Source organism: Triplophysa rosa, linkage group LG14 (genome assembly GCF_024868665.1).
Source record: "Triplophysa rosa linkage group LG14, Trosa_1v2, whole genome shotgun sequence".
NCBI lineage: Eukaryota > Metazoa > Chordata > Actinopteri > Cypriniformes > Nemacheilidae > Triplophysa > Triplophysa rosa.
In genome coordinates this window covers 20,756,944-20,774,308 of record NC_079903.1, presented here as the reverse complement: position 1 = coordinate 20,774,308, position 17,365 = coordinate 20,756,944, and the positions used below count along the sequence as shown (strand labels likewise).

Below are 17,365 nucleotides of genomic sequence, written 5' to 3'. Positions count from 1 at the left end.
CCTTAACTGTTATAAAATGCACTGTAAACCACTGCTTCGCAGGGCTTATTGCTTTAATAAAGTCTGAAGTTGAATTATTAATTTCTGTAAAATAACTATATTTATCAAATGTAGTAAATAAACTTGGTATTCAGAAGTCATTTGATTTGTTCTCTTTATTATCAAAGAATACAATAAATGGGACCAAACTGACAAAAAATGACAAAAAAATGTCTACTGTTGTACGATACAATCCATAAAGCCACACAGACAATAACACAGACAATAAAGCCTAATGTCTTAATATCTATGACAAAATGTCCGGGACATCATGTTCCGTTATGTTCATGAACTGAAAATTGATATTTGACATTTTTTCCAAGCAAATGTAAAAACAACACAAGTTGTGCAGAAAATGCAGAATTTGCAAACTTTTCCAAATGCATGCAAGCACGTTTTCAGCGGTTTTGGGTAACTGTGATGCTTAAACGCACAGCTGAGGCGCTTAAAGCTTTTGAGAAACGCTTTTCACAGATCTACCACAAAAACCTTTGTGTAGTTCCTCATGCTTGACCTTTCAGTGCATCTGGATTAGAATAAAGCTCCTCTTCCTCATTCTGCTTCTGGTCTTCAGTGTGGTCATGTTCATTCTGAAGGGCGTTCCGTCCCTTCCCATCCCTCTTGATCTCTGCGTATTCTGTGTCCATTGACTTGCTCTCTCCCTCCTCAGGTGATTTCTTCTTTAGAAGCGAGTAATCGATTGCGGCATAATCGACGTCTCCTGCTGCTGCCTTGCCTGCTTCCCCGTCTTCTGCACCACCTGCTTCACTCTCTTCTTCTCCACCTGTCGACTCCACCGGTGTGTTTGACATCCCTGCATCAGATTGGTTATGAAGAGGCGTCTGTTCATTGGTTACAGTCAGATCGATGTTCGTCTGCACCATCTAAAACACAGAGAACATATCACATATTTCAGAAAGCAGACTGAAAAAACTGTTGTATGTCCGTAGACATCCATTATGTCCTAATGCCCTGCTTGTTTTAAGAAATACATTAATGAATAAAACAAGTCCAAGTACTGTTGTTATTTTATTCGTTTTATTGTCACGCTTTAAACCTGCCTTTAAATTAACTGCAGAGTCTGCGGGTGCCGTCTGCACTTTTGGTTTTTTGGCTCTGTGGAGAAAATAGAAACAAAACATTTGTCACACATCTGAAACGATGAATAAAGATTGTTTGTTGATTCATTTTTGCTGCTTTTTTTGGGCATGTTAGTAAATGTTACCTTTTGCAAGACACCCAACAACACAAAAGCACAGAGAAGATGATTGCTGAGGTTGCCATTCCCATCAAAAACACGTGTGTTGTTGTGTGTGCCATAAAGTCTAGAAAAGCTTTGATAGAATTCAAGAACAAAGATCCCATCAATAAAATATATATTCACAAAACATTTCATTCAAAATAGTAGTCATTTAGTATATGTTCCCAATGTATTTTGACAAACTGGTGTCTTTAGGTTAGGTGCTCATACCTATAATAATATTGCTGGTGACATTCGTATCCTTTGTATCTGTCCCGGTCATGTTTTGATTTTCAGGATTGTCAGGATTTTTCGTTTCATTTGAATTATCTAAGACATGACACGTGTCTGATTTTAAAATTGGTTTTAGGTATTAAGACTACAGTACAAATCCACTATGACCTGTCCCAGGTCTTTGGCAAATCAATTAAACATGCCATTTACTGACAGTAAGTGGATTCAAGAATCAAATTCAGTTTTTACTTACTGATGATATTGATGTTGATAGATGTGGTCAAAAGCACATTCATGTATGCCACCGCACAGACATATTTTCCTCCATGCTTCTTGCTTACATTGGTATAGCTGAGATTTTCTCCTGAAATGTTTTGTAATTTATCCGTGGTTCCAATAAAAATCCATAAAGGAACAGAGGAGGCCGGGTGACTGTCAGGAGTGCAGCTGAGGTTGAGAGTTTCTCCCTCCTTCACTGTGTCATTGCCCAGAATTCTGAGAGTCTTTACATCTGAAAAAATAACATCTTGTAATATGAAATGAGAGCTTTTGGGTTGAACAACTTTTAGTTAATGTCTTAGAGTCAGAGAACAGACTGAGGAGAGGATAGTTCTCAACAATTACAAACATCAGTCCATCTTCATTCAATACAGTAAATTACAATCATGTGTTTTGTTTTGTGACGGTTAAAGACAAGTTTATTTAATGTGCTATGTAAATGTTTCTTTAAAAGTTCACCGTTACATAAAAATATAAATATGATTAATTCTTTTCTAGTTTGCATAAACATAGACTTGTAACTCACGCATGACTTCAATAATCCTTCTGGTACTGATGTTTATTTTGTTTCCATAGCTCACATCACATCCAACAGTAGCATTGTGTAGGTCAGAGGTTGGTGTGAAGGTCAAAGTTGAGTTGTAGAAGACTTCAGACTTTCCTTCTCTTTTCGTGATCCACCATGTGATGTGTGGAGGTGTTTCAGGGCATGGAGACGGTGCTGAGCAGCTCAGTTTGGCCTGTTCATGTTCTCTGAGAGGAGGAACCTCTATTACAGGTTCATCTGCGAGGAGAAATACACGGAGAGGTAAACCGTCAATCAAACTGTTGCGTATGAGCTAGAGATCTTAATGTAAATAAGTCTCTAGTCTAAATAGTTGTGTCATTTACAGAATCAGCTCTTTTAAATGAATTATGAAACCATGAGCTTTATGCAATGTACTTTGCAACAGTTCCTCTGCTAACGTTTTGAAATCTTGTGCAGAATTAGTTTATAACTCTGACAGAAAAGAAAGAACTGAAAGAGAACAATGAAGAAAGAGAAGGTGGAACTTTTTTAACATGTGCAAACATGAGCAGCGTTACCTTGAATGATGATTTTAACTTTGGTGTTGGTTTTGATTTGATTTCTCTCAGCATCTCTCACTCTGAATGTATATTCTCCCGCATCATCTGCTTTTATATCTTCCAAAATAAAGCTGCAGTTGTTTTTGTTCGGATCAGGTTCAAGCATCTTAAACCGTTCTGTTTCAATATCTTTTTCAGTGGTTTTGTTTTTTAATATTATTTTCCACATTATTGTTTCTGTAGATGTTGTTGTATCTGGACAAGCGAAGGTGCATGAAACAAGAACACACAATCCTGGCACTGCAGTAATTTTTGCTGGAGTGAAGGTGAAGTTGCAGCTCTTTTTCTCTAATAATAAAGCATAAAATCACTTATGGTAAATAAATAACGTCAACCTAAACCATTGAAACAAAAAACAAGTGCAACTTAAAAACCATACCTGCACATACAATATTTAATATCATCATCAAGACGATTGTACAACTTGAGATGATCTGCATTGTAAATGTGTGTTCCACAGATCTGCACAGAAAGGTACATTACTTGAGTATTTTTAAACAAATTATTTATTAAAATTCCAATACATGAAGTCAATAAACAGACTCTCTTACCCTTTTCTCCAGGGAACTGCTCTGAGAAGTGCAGATGTAGAGAGTTTATAGTTCCTCTATGGTGTCACTTCCTTGTAAAGCTACAAGTTCTGCACAAATATAGAAGGGCCGTTGTTGCGTATGGCAAACATAAAAAAACAGAGATAGAGAAATAGAGAAACACAGCAGTGATAAAACCAAACGTTTCACCGTAACATTGAGGTTTTAAAGTGAACTGGATATATAGTTTATAAGTGGGGGTGTAAGTGTGCAGATGTGTGAGTGATAACACTGCTGCAGAATGAAATGTGTTTAAACTGAGCAAGCAATTTGATAGAATTAACAGTAAATAAAGAGTAACTCTAAAACCATACTACGGTTTTAAGATTTCGATGACTTGCTTTTTGGTCGCTGCATAATCTCAGAAAGGTGAAGAAATGCTAGTTGATACCGTCATCACATTTAGGTGATGCAAGGGATGGACGTCTAAATAAATGTGTGAACGAGCTCTGCTAGCATTCAATGTCTGCACTCATGTAGCAACTTTATCACTCTCAAAGTACGTCAATAGCAGGAAGTCACAATATTCTCCAAATGTAATTTTGAAAAAGGGTGAATGTACTGTATGCAACACTTTTTTTTGTACTTTACAAAGAAAGGCACTTCGTTACGCCTTCAGCAGAACGAAGGAAAGGATTCCGCTGAATGGATGATGTTAGCAAATTGTAAGTGTTACAGACCCTTCTATCTCCCGTCTATAGTATCTCTTTGCTTGTCTTTTGGAGCAGGTTTTGACAGAATGCGCGATGTGAGGACATCACATGACCAAATTATGCAGAAAAGTTGCCGCAAATGTTGCAGAGTTTGTTTGATTATGCGTTAAATTCTGCGATCGCAAAATCCTGCAGGGACTGATTACTTTCCGTTTTTGTAATACCTGTTGTGCAACGGATGAAAAGAAAGTTGATCTCTCAGTGTCACGGTCTAAAAACATGAGGAAAAAACACAAAGCACTGCAGCATCTGTCATCTGCTTTTAATGCTCCTGCTTCATCATGTTGATCAGGGGAGAGGACGGGATTTGCAGTGACATACAAGTACAAAAGATGAAAAGCTCATTGTACTATATAGAACAGGATTCTCACGTAAATGTTTATAAAAAATGTCCAACTAAATATTAAGTGACCAAAAACAGTTTCCTATGCAATATGTTATGCAAAGTTACACACTGTCATATAACTTTCCCCATTATATGTAAACTCATGAAGAAAACCATAATGAAGAACAGCCACATGAAGAACCGGTCCAAACCCTTCGCCACTTTCTTCCATTCTCCTGTTCGTTTCGCTGTAGCTCTCTGATCGCGATAACAGTTTGCCACATACTCAATATTCCTCATGAGAACCTGTTGTTCGCACATGCATGGACGTTTGGACCCATCATCACGATCTCCATCGCCTCCACCTCCTGTTACCTTTCCTATTTCTCCTGCTCCGCCACCGTAATCCATACTCACAAACGCTCCCTCTCTCCATGCCCCGTATCGACAGGTGGGCTGTTTTCCCAGCGAGCATGGGCTCATCATCTGAGATTGGTCTTCCGGAAACCTTGGAGGTGTGGTATCTTGTCTTCGGTCAAACTGAAAAAGAACATCATCTTTTCCGGCACAGCCGTTCATGTGACTGGAGTCGGGAGGCTTTGGAGGTTGATGATCTGAAGTCTCTGGTTGTGCAGTCATGCAGTTCTCGCCAACTTCGTAGATGAAGCAAATCCTGGCCAGATACTGCAGGATGAACTTTTTGGCCCAGTTGGGAACGGGTTTGGCCTCCGGCCCACAATGATGTATGTTCATAATGAAGATGGTCAGGGCCGTGGATGCATTTATCATAGTCATGGTGGCGATGTAATACTTTCCTGTAGGACCAATAATAAAGTCAAATGTACTAAATTAAAACCAAAAATTTTAAAAGCATAAAGCAGATATGACTCACCAATCAAAGGAACGTTCTCTGAAGGCGGCATGATCTCAGCCACCAACAGCTGAAACACAGTGAGGGCCAACATCACGGTGACGCCCAGCGACACTTTCTCCCCAGAGTCTGCGGGTAGATAAAAGCCCAGCGGGGCTAAGAACGAGATCATAACACATGAAATGAGCAAGTTAATACGTAAAACTAAGCTCGTCTCTTTAGTTTTAGAGTGTAACTGATGTCTGGATATGGGTCTTTTAACCTCACTCTTGCTGACCTCAATAGAAAGAGCAGATGACCTCAGAGCCTTCAGCCTGGATGGGTCAAGACCCCGCTGCCTTGCCATTCGCAGCAGAGAATCATCATCCAGGCAAAGCGAGATCTGAGCCTTCGACAAAATCCTTACGGCCACGGTAGCGTCCACCATGTAGGCCACAAAGGGCACTGGAGTGGCAGAAACCCCACCAGATAAAGATGCCCCCACTCACATCCGTTAGCGGGGCACCTTGGAGTCGCCAATACCATCCAACGGATCCGCGACCGTTTCCATTGGCCTGGACTGGATGCCGATGTGAAAGGATTTTGCCAAGCCTGCTCCACCTGCCAGAGGACGTCGCCCAGGAAACCTCCCCCCAGTCCGCTGATTCCGCTACCCATCATTGGGGTGCCCTTCGAGCGCATCGGGATGGATCTGGTAGGGCCGTTGCCGAAGTCGGCCCAGGGCCATGAACACATCCTGGTGATAGTCGACTATGCCACCCGGTATCCGGAAGCAGTGCCCCTGCGTAAAGCCACAGCCAAGGCCATTGCCCAGGAGCTCTTCATGTTGTCCAGCCGGGTGGGTATCCCCAAGGAGATACTGACCGACCAGGGGACCCCATTTATGTCCCGGCTAATGGCTGACCTCTGCAAGCTCCTAAAGGTGAAGCAGTTGAGGACCTCCGTATACCACCCGCAGACGGATGGCCTAGTCGAACGGTTCAACAAAACCCTGAAGCAGATGCTGAGGAAGGTAGCGGCCGAGGACAAACGCGACTGGGACCTCATGCTCCCATATGTCCTCTTCGGTATACGTGAGGTCCCTCAAGCGTCAACAGGATTCACTCCCTTCGAGCTTCTATTTGGGCGACAGCCGCGGGGACTACTAGATGTGGCCAGAGGAGCCTGGGAGCAGCAGCCCTCTCCCCACCGCTCCGTAATAGAGCACGTCCGAGACATGAGGGAACGTGTGGACAGGATCATGCCGTTAGTCCGGCAACACCTCGCTCAGGCCCAGCAGGCTCAGCAGAGGCTATACAACAGGGTGGCCCAGCCTCGGGAGTTCCAGCCAGGCGACCGGGTGATGGTCCTGGTCCCAGACTCCGCTTGCAAGTTCTTAGCCAGCTGGCAGGGGCCATACACCGTAACCGAAAAGATCGGTCCAGTCACCTACCGTGTACGGCAGCCTGGAAGGAGAAAAGGAGAGCAGGTATATCACATCAACATCCTAAAGAAATGGACTGGAACCAGAGACCAGCTGGCCGCCCTGGCCATGGTGGATCCCGTGGTGGTGGACATCGACCCTCTTCTCTCGCCTACACAGAAGACCGAGCTACGGCACCTGGTCAGTCAGTTCCAGGATGTGTTCTCCTCGGAGCCGGGCCAGACTTGCGTGACACAGCATGAAATCCGGACAAAACCAGGGGTTATCGTCCGGCAACGCCCCTACCGAATCCCAGAGGCTCGTCGGCAGGCTATGGAGACGGAGATTCAACACATGTTGAAGTTAGGGGTAATCGAACCATCACGTAGCCCCTGGTCCAGCCCTATCGTAATGGTCCCGAAACCAGACGGCACCCTCCGCTTTTGTAACTACTTCCAACGCCTAAATGAAGTCTCAGAGTTTGACGGATACCCAACGCTGCGGGTGGATGAGCTGCTGGACCGTTTGGGCCGAGCCCGGTACATTTCCACCTTAGATCTAATGAAAGGGTACTGGCAGGTACCACTCTCGAAGGAGGCAAACCCCAAAACCGCCTTCAGTACACCCACGGGCCACTGGCAGTACCGTACTCTCCCCTTTGGGTTACATGGCGCTCCAGCCACCTTCCAGCGGATGATGGACATCCTGCTGAGACCCCATCAGTCCTACGCTGCGGCCTACATAGACGACGTGGTCATACACTCTGAGACTTGGGAGGATCACCTAGATCGCCTGCAGAGGGTGCTGACCGAATTACGAAGGGCTGGGCTTACCGCCAACCCCCGGAAGTGTCACATGGGTCTCTCTGAGGCGAAGTACCTGGGCTTCCAGGTGGGACGCGGGCTCATTCGGCCCCAAGAGAAGAAGGTTGAGGCGGTCCGGGACGCCCCGAAACCCAGGACAAAGACCCAGGTACGAGCATTTCTGGGGTTGGCGGGATACTACCACTGTTTTATCCCTAACTTCTCCTCTTTAGCCACCCCTCTGACAGATCTGACCAGGAAGGGGCAGCCGGACGTCGTGGTTTGGAACCCCGAAGCCGAGGAGGCTTTCCAAACGGTGAAAACAGCACTTACTTCCGAGCCCGTACTACGAGCCCCGGATTTCAGCTGCCCCTTCCTGCTGCAAACGGATGCCCCCGATACGGGACTAGGAGCCGTCCTGTCCCAGGTCCAGGAAGGTGAGGAGCATCCGGTACTCTTCATCAGCAGGAAGCTGACCCCGGCTGAGAGAAACTATGCCGCGGTGGAGAAGGAAGCTCTAGCCATTAAGTGGGCAGTCCTGGAGCTGCTGTACTATCTTTTGGGCCGGAAGTTCACCCTGGTTACCGACCATGCACCGCTGCAGTGGATGGCAAGGGCCAGGGATACCAATGCCAGGGTGACCCGATGGTTCCTCGCGCTCCAGGACTTCCACTTCCTCCTACAACATCGGGCTGGAGCGACCAACTCCAACGCAGATGGTCTGTCTCGGATCTGGGCAGCTTTTGCAGATCTGTCAGGGGTCACTCCCCACCCACCCCAGGTATCCCCCCTAGTAGCCCCGTATCTCGCCACCAGGCCAAGGACAATGCTTAGGGGGGGGGGAGTGTGACGAGCGTCCTGAGCGCATATCAGCGTATCAGCCTTCCCTCATCTCGGGCTGATCGGGCACAGCTGCAGGCGATCAGCTTGCGGGCTCATAAGCCGCGAGCTCGCCAGAAGAGAGGAGAACACTCTCCAGGAAGGAGCCGAAACTAACTCTGTGATTTTTCCTCTTCCCATAGAAAGCAGTGTGTGACCCGATCAACGCCGCCACGAGCACCACACGGACACCCCGCAGGGGATATTGGAAGAGAGCACCACACCGAGAGGAAGCCGGCCACCACTGGGACTTTTGTTTGGGTTTTCACATTTGCTGGTGTTGTGTGAATAAATCCACCCTTCGGGGATTGTTTACTGAGCTCTCCTTGTCGAGTTATCCTTCCACCCTGCTACAGTATGTACAAAAATAACAGCTAATGCATTTGTTTTTTTAAACTTATAAGGATAGTAAATAAAACAGGTTTTATTCAATTGAAACACATACCTTTCAGATCATAAATAATGACGGCCGGAGTGGGGTATATACCAGTAGGGTATATGCTCAGGTGGTGTGAACTTTACATGCTGACACGCTCACAAGCTATTTAAGGATTCCCTGTAGAGTGTGGAACATTCTAATCCTGTTATCTGAGGCGTAATCCAAAACATGTCATCTCATAGAAGCTGTCAACAATGTAAACGACAGCACGGTGTCAATAATGGAGTCCATGTTACCCTGTTGAAAAAGACAGCATATGCTGGTTAGGTATGTTTTGATGCTGGTTTGCTGGTTTGTACTGGTTTAAGCTGGTCATGTGTTGGTCCTTAGCTGGTAAAAGCAGCATCAGAACATACCTAACCCAGCATATGCTGGATTTTTCAAGAGGGAAGCCCACCTGTTGCTGCCCTTTAACTGTTTAATTGACTTTTTTCTTAGAGTTTTTTAAAATAATGTTTTTCCTCTACACCTGGGAGTTATACATACTTGGTGGTGCAAGAACAAAAACAATAGCTGTGTCCCTATCTTCTGTATAGTGCCATATTTTGGGCGTCCGAATTTTGTTGTGGCGTCTGAACAATAATTCAAAAACAGTCAGTTCTGGTCCTTGATTCAGATTGGCTGAGCCGATTTCTGAAGCGAATTTTGCTCACATTTTCAGTATTTTCAGTCTATTCAGACACATTTTGGATCTTTAAACGCACACGTTTGAGTTATAAAAGGTTGTGTTTGAGATATGAGGGCTATTTTTCCCTGCTGACCTCACAGCTGGAAAAGAGTTTGTTTCTGTTTTTAGCCTTGTGGTTAACACATCTTAAAGTAGTTCACTCAGAATTAAAACATTTGGTCATCAAAGTGTGGATTATATATACACTGTGAGAGTTAATTTGACCTTTTTTTAACACTTTGCTGTGTATGCATATGAAATAACGTTCTTTTTTTAACAGCTAAGGGCGTCGTGCCACAATGCCCTTAGCTGTTATAAAATGCACTGTAACCCACTGCTTCGCAGGGCTTATTGCTTTAATAAAGTCTGAAGTTGAATTATTAATTTCTGTAAAATAACTATATTTATCAAATGTAGTAAATAAACTTGGTATTCAGAAGTCATTTGATTTGTTCTCTTTATTATCAAAGAATACAATAAATGGGACCAAACTGACAAAAAATGACAAAAAAATGTCTACTGTTGTACGATACAATCCAAAAAGCCACACAGACAATAACACAGACAATAAAGCCTAATGTCTTAATATCTATGACAAAATGTCCGGGACATCATGTTCCGTTATGGTCATGAACTGAAAATTGATATTTGACCTTTTTTCCAAGCAAATGTAAAAACAACACAAGTTGTGCAGAAAATGCAAAATTTGCAAACTTTTTCAAATGCATGCAAGCACGTTTTCAGCGGTTTTGGGTAACTGTGATGCTTAAACGCACAGCTGAGGCGCTTAAAGCTTTTGAGAAACGCTTTTCACAGATCTACCACAAAAACCTTTGTGTAGTTCCTCATGCTTGACCTTTCAGTGCATCTGGATTAGAATAAAGCTCCTCTTCCTCATTCTGCTTCTGGTCTTCAGTGTGGTCATGTTCATTCTGAAGGGCGTTCCGTCCTGTCACGTATGTATATACTGTGTTGGAGTAACCACAGTGTGGCGCTGTGACTCCAGTGTTGTTGATATACGGATACACAAGTAAAACAGACTATGCAGTTCAACCACATGCGGTCTCCTTTGATCAATACGTTACAGTCCCTTCCCATCCCTCTTGATCTCTGCGTATTCTGTGTCCATTGACTTGCTCTCTCCCTCCTCAGGTGATTTCTTCTTTAGAAGCGAGTAATCGAATGCGGCATAATCGACGTCTCCTGCTGCTGCCTCGCCTTCTTCTCCACCTGCTACACTCTCTTCTTCTCCACCTGCTACACTCTCTTCTTCTCCACCTGTCGACTCCACTGTTTAATCTCGTCAGCGAAAGGTCCATCCATCACTATACCATTTGACAATCACTTGAACTCCCGGGTGGTTTCACGAATTTATAAAGAAAACAACAAAACCTCTAAAGCAGCTTACTCTCATTTTCTCCGTCTGCTACTTTTCTCTCACATACGTGAATACCCCGCACCCGCACTACTTTTCCCATCATTCAGTATGGCCAGGACTACAAACCCCATGCTTCTTAAAGGAAGCATGAACAACCAAAATTATGCGTTTTCCCCATTCATTTCATTTTATTTCATTTAAGTTACAGTTTGCACATTTAATATTAAAAGAATAACTAAAAGGAATATTTTTTTGGGCCACGCCATGGCCTGTGGAAGGAGGGGCATCAATGACCGCTAGGGGGGCATGGCCCTCGAATGCCCCACCATAGCGCCGGTGCTGCCCCTGTGTCAGCACACTTGGCCACCCCACTGGCCCCCCTAAATCTGGAATCGTTTATGGAATTTTTTACAACAACCGAGCAATTTCGGGTGCAATGCACAGTTAGTCCTGCGAGTGGCAGTAATGATGCTTGTGTGCCAAAAGGAAGATTACGCAAGCAAGACGCAAACGATGTCGAGTCTGTGTCGCCTTCAGCGAGATTACGTCAACATCATACAGGTAATGGAAATATTTTGTAAAAATATAACGAAAATGCATATCATTACACACAATATTAAAATACTATCGCGCGCATGTTAAATCTACATGTAAAGCAGTCGTGACTATGCCTATACAAAGAATCAGCTGCTTTATGGAGCCAGAAATATGACAAAACAATCTGAATTAGAATTTTGTAAATCTGAATTTTAGATAAGTGTAATTGCACAAAATTGAATATTTCCTGACATTCAATATAGTTCTGAATTTGATTTTTAATATTTTAATATGAATATTTAATATTAAATTTCTTAAATTGAATATAGAACAATTCAAAACGCAGAAATTCAGATTCAAATTCAGATTCAAATTCAAAACGCAGAAATTGGCAGCTGCCTGGTCCGTGTATCATCTGATCATTTGATTATTCCATTCAATATAACAAACGGAAAAAGAAATAAAACAGTCGATATTTCGTTTTTCCGTTTTTCGGTATGCACAAAAATAAAAAAACGATGTTTTTCTTCTTATTTCAGCCTTAAAAGGGAAATCCAATAAATAAATAAATCAAAACGAAATAACGACCCTAATTATAGTTTTTTCATTTTGGGGTGATTTCCCAGGGTCTTCTAAGCGCACGCTTTGCACATGCGCATTGTACAGCCGCTTACCTGGATCAAGTGCATGCGAACTTGCGAAGCTCGAAATGGAAATGATGCATTTGCATATGCTTTGTTTGTACTTTTCACTCCCACTAAAAGAGTCACACTGAGAGAGGAGGACACGACTGTGGAAAATATTTCAAATATATATATTGAACAATGCCTAACGTTCACATACAATACTTTCCAGAGCTTACAGTCGAAGTTTGTTAGCATTATTGCTTTTAATATGTGACATTTAAGTAAACAATTAAGTAGCTGGCTTGCAGCAGCAAAGGTGTAAATCCATAAAGTACTTTTGTAATTGTGACCCTCGCGCGCGCAGAAATCCGTGCAACTTCACCAAAAATGAGAAAAACAGTAATTAAGTTCGTTATTTCGTTTTGGTTTATTTATTTATTGGATTTCCCGTTTCAAGATGAAATAAGAAGAAAAACATCGTTTTTCAATTTTTGTGCATACAGAAAAACGGAAAAACGAAATATCGACTGTTTTTTTCTTTTTCCGTTTGTTATATTGAATGGAATAATCAAATGATCAGATGATACACGGACCCTGCCTAAGATTGCAACGATATGAGCTTGGCTATGCTGCAGCAACAAACGATCAACCCGTGTAGTCTTGTGGGCGTGGTCGCAATTTGAAAAATTTAAATCCTTTTTATTGCAATGTAAGAAGTTCCACTCTCCAAAACAGCATGTTTGGAGTTTGATTGGATAATAAGAACAAATAACTGGCCATTCTGGCCAAAGCGCTCCGTTTGACTTTTCCCAGATCTTCTACTCTTCCCTGTCGAACCCGGAAGCTAACCTTACCCACTGAACCATTTCTGAATTTGAATTTGAATTTGAATTTGAATTTGAATTTGAATCTGAATCTGAATCTGAATCTGAATTTGAATCTGAATTTGAATCTGAATTTCTGCGTTTTGAATTTGAATCTGAATTTGAATCTGAATTTGAATCTGAATTTCTGCGTTTTGAATTGTTCTATATTCAAATTAAGAAATTTAATATTAATATTAAATATTCATATTAAAATATTAAAAATCAAATTCAGAACTATTTTGAATGTCAGGAAATATTCAATTTCGTGCAATTACACTTATCTAAAATTCAGATTTACAAAATTCAAATTCAGATTGTTTTGTCATATTTCTGGCTCCATACTGCTGCCAGAGAACATGTAAAACACTAAAGAAATGATCAAATGCAACTTACATTTATTGGGGTGAATGTTTGATAAAATGCACTTTTGCCTTATAATTAAAATAAACGGTCTGTCATTCCCAAGGAATTAGCAGAGTTCAAGTAATCAATACATCTTATTCTATACTGTCCTGTATATTACTCGTGGTGTATTTGAGAGTCCTCTTTTCATTTACACATTTTCATAATTTTCCCATTTGCTGTTAAAATGAAGAGAAAAGATCCTAAGGACATAATGTCCTTTTATAATAAGAAAACTAAAGATAATAGTCAGTCAAGGCTGGAGAAACTCAACTCTCTCAACTCAACTTTATTTATATAGCGCTTTTTACAATTTGCATTGTTACAAAGCAGCTGTACATAAGACATATTGACTATAAGCAAAACAATTAAAGTTGTACCTGCAAAAACAAGAAAAAGGTGAAAACAAGAAAAAGGTGAAAAAAGGCAACTTTTGTAATCCTGAAATTCCATGTGAAAATTTTGAAATTCATGTTTTTTTTCTTTGTGTAAAGGAAATACCTGATAATGTGACTCATGTTTAGATGACTGCTTAAGTTGATTTTTGGATATCTTGTTTGTGGGTAGTTTTTCATTCATGTATGTACATTTAAGATGCAGAAAAGTGCCTAAATGTTATTATTGTTATCATTGTTATTTTGACTATATACAATATGTTGTGAAATAAATAACCATGGAACATTAATTTAAGATGAACTTGTTTTATTAGCTTATTAGTTTACTTCTAGAGAAAACAGTAATACATGACATTTAAAAATGACTGAAAATTAATCATGACACATGTTAGTGTGCCCCCCAAAAGCATAAGTGGCCCCTGCCTGGCCCCCCCAGTTACAGTAGTCTAGAACCGCCACTGTGGTTACAGTCAGATCGATGTTCGTCTGCAGCATCTAAAACACAGAGAACATATCACACATTTCCGAAACCAGACTGAAAAAAATGTTGTATGTCCGTAGACATTCATTATGTCCTAATGCCCTGCTTGTTTTAACAAATACATTAACGAGTAAAACAAGTCCAAGTACTGTTGTTATTTTACTCCTTGTTATTGTGACGCTTTAAACCTGCCTTTAAATTAACTGCAGAGTCTGCGGGTGCCGTCTGCACTTTTGGTTTTTTGGCTCTGTGGAGAAAATAGAAACAAAGCATTTGTCACACGTCTGAAACGATGAATAAAGATTGTTTGTTGATTCATTTTTGCTGCTTTTTTTGGGGCATGTTAGTAAATGTTACCTTTTGCAAGACACCCAACAACACAAAAGCACAGAGAAGATGATTGCTGAGGTTGCCATTCCCATTCCCATTCCCATCAAAAACACGTGTGTTGTTGTGTGTTCCATAAAGTCTAGAAAAGCTTTGATAGAATTCAAGAACAAAGATCCCATCAATAAAATATATATTCACAAAACATTTCATTCAAAATAGTACTCATTTAGTATATGTTCCCAATGTATTTTGACAAACTGGTGTCTTTAGGTTAGGTGCTCATACCTGTAATATTGCTGGTGACATTCCGATCCTTCCGATCTGTCCCGGTCATGTTTTGATTTTCAGGATTGTCAGGATTTTTCGTTTCATTTGAATTATTATATTAAAATTGGTTTTAGGTATTAAGACTACAGTACAAATCCACTATGACCTGTCTCAGGTCTTTGGCAAATCAATTAAACATGCCATTTACTGACAGTAAGTGGATTCAAGAATCAAATTTAGTTTTTACTTACTGATGATATTGATGTTGATAGATGTGGTCAAAAGCACATTCATGTATGCCACCGCACAGACATATTTTCCTCCATGCTTCTTGCTTACATTGGTATAGCTGAGATTTTCTCCTGAAATGTTTTGTAATTTATCCGTGGTTCCAATAAAAATCCATAAAGGAACAGAGGAGGCCGGGTGACTGTCAGGAGTGCAGCTGAGGTTGAGAGTTTCTCCCTCCTTCACTGTGTCATTGCCCAGAATTCTGAGAGTCTTTACATCTGAAAAAATAACATCTTGTAATATGAAATGAGAGCTTTTGGGTTGAACAACTTTTAGTTAATGTCTTAGAGTCAGAGAACAGACTGAGGAGAGGATAGTTCTCAACAATTACAAACATCAGTCCATCTTCATTCAGTACAGTAAATTACAATCATGTGTTTTGTTTTGTGACGGTTAAAGACAAGTTTATTTAATGTGCTATGTAAATGTTTCTTTAACAGTTCACCGTTACATAAAAATATAAATATGATTAATTCTTTTCTAGTTTGCATAAACATAGACTTGTAACTCACGCATGACTTCAATAATCCTTCTGGTACTGATGTTTATTTTGTTTCCATAGCTCACATCACATCCAACAGTAGCATTGTGTAGGTCAGAGGTTGGTGTGAAGGTCAAAGTTGAGTTGTAGAAGACTTCAGAGGTGGTAAATGTGGTGTCATTCTTAACTTCAGTGATCTTTCCTTCTCTTTTCGTGATCCACCATGTGATGTGTGGAGGAGTTTCAGGGCATGGAGACGGTGCTGAGCAGCTCAGATTGGCCTGTTCATGTTCTCTGAGAGGAGGAACCTCTATTACAGGTTCATCTGCGAGGAGAAATACACGGAGAGGTAAACCGTCAATCAAACTGCTGCGTATGAGCTAGAGATCTTAATGTAAATAAGTCTCTAGTCTAAATAGTTGTGTCATTTACAGAATCAGCTCTTTTAAATGAATTATGAAACCATGAGCTTTATGCAATGTACTTTGCAACAGTTCCTCTGCTAACGTTTTGAAATCTTGTGCAGAATTAGTTTATAACTCTGACAGAAAAGAAAGAACTGAAAGAGAACAATGAAGAAAGAGAAGGTGGATTTTTTTAACATGTGCAAACATGAGCAGCGTTACCTTGAATGATGATTTTAACTTTGGTGTTGGTTTTGATTTGATTTCTCTCAGCATCTCTCACTCTGAATGTATATTCTCCCGCATCATCTGCTTCTATATCTTCCAAAATAAAGCTGCAGTTGTTTTTGTTCGGATCAGGTTCAAGCATCTTAAACCGTTCTGTTTCAATATCTTTTTCAGTGGTTTTGTTTTTTAATATTATTTTCCACATTATTGTTTCTGTAGATGTTGTTGTATCTGGACAAGCGAAGGTGCATGAAACAAGAACACACAATCCTGGCACTGCAGTAATTTTTGCTGGAGTGAAGGTGAAGTTGCAGCTCTTTTTCTCTAATAATAAAGCATAAAATCACTTATGGTAAATAAATAACGTCAACCTAAACCATTGAAACAAAAAACAAGTGCAACTTAAAAACCATACCTGCACATACAATATTTAATATCATCATCAAGAGGATTGTACAACTTGAGATGATCTGCATTGTAAATGTGTGTTCCACAGATCTGCACAGAAAGGTACATTACTTGAGTATTTTTAAACAAATTATTTATTAAAATTCCAATACATGAAGTCAATAAACAGACTCTCTTACCCTTTTCTCCAGGGAACTGCTCTGAGAAGTGCAGATGTAGAGAGTTTATAGTTCCTCTATGGTGTCACTTCCTTGTAAAGCTACAAGTTCTGCACAAATATAGAAGGGCCGTTGTTGCGTATGGCAAACATAAAAAAACAGAGATAGAGAAATAGAGAAACACAGCAGTGATAAAACCAAACGTTTCACCGTAACATTGAGGTTTTAAAGTGAACTGGATATATAGTTTATAAGTGGGGGTGTAAGTGTGCAGATGTGTGAGTGATAACACTGCTGCAGAATGAAATGTGTTAAAACTGAGCAAGCAATTTGATAGAATTAACAGTAAATAAAGAGTAACTCTAAAACCATACTACGGTTTTAAGATTTCGATGACTTGCTTTTTGGTCGCTGCATAATCTCAGAAAGGTGAAGAAATGCTAGTTGATACCGTCATCACATTTAGGTGATGCAAGGGATGGACGTCTAAATAAATGTGTGAAC

At 41.0% G+C, this 17,365-nt stretch overlaps 2 protein-coding genes across 4 annotated transcripts in view; one reads left to right on the top strand and one right to left on the bottom strand.

Moving 5' to 3' along the window:
- Positions 1 to 17,365, top strand: part of LOC130564517 (sialoadhesin-like) — a 55,145-nt gene that overhangs the window by 33,282 nt on the left and 4,498 nt on the right. The gene's annotated exons all lie outside the window — the stretch shown is intronic.
- Positions 145 to 17,263, bottom strand: LOC130564491 (uncharacterized). Its single transcript, XM_057350572.1, has 24 exons — positions 16,883 to 17,263; positions 16,711 to 16,793; positions 16,290 to 16,619; positions 15,695 to 15,988; positions 15,143 to 15,400; positions 14,910 to 14,945; positions 14,652 to 14,772; positions 14,487 to 14,541; positions 14,189 to 14,308; positions 7,314 to 7,504; positions 7,020 to 7,152; positions 6,852 to 6,864; positions 5,687 to 5,863; positions 5,441 to 5,575; positions 4,723 to 5,363; positions 3,472 to 3,527; positions 3,300 to 3,382; positions 2,879 to 3,208; positions 2,319 to 2,576; positions 1,767 to 2,024; positions 1,511 to 1,609; positions 1,265 to 1,373; positions 1,101 to 1,155; positions 145 to 923 (listed from the first exon to the last, which is right to left on the bottom strand). Exons 2-24 carry the CDS (start codon positions 16,769 to 16,771, stop codon positions 543 to 545), a joined length of 4,194 nt encoding a protein of 1,397 aa, XP_057206555.1. The 5' UTR covers positions 16,772 to 16,793; positions 16,883 to 17,263; the 3' UTR covers positions 145 to 542.

What these genes read in the sequence shown, in the direction of transcription:
- LOC130564491 (XM_057350572.1), bottom strand. Translation starts at nt 16,771, where the DNA reads ATGCAGATCATCTCAAGTTGTACAATCCTCTTGATGATGATATTAAAT. An exon ending in AGTTAAAATCATCATTCAAG is followed by an intron (nt 15,989 to 16,289) that starts GTAACGCTGCTC and finishes TTCTCCTCGCAG; the next exon opens with ATGAACCTGTAATAGAGGTT. An exon ending in TGTGGCTGTTCTTCATTATG is followed by an intron (nt 3,528 to 4,722) that starts GTTTTCTTCATG and finishes GTGACACCATAG; the next exon opens with AGGAACTATAAACTCTCTAC.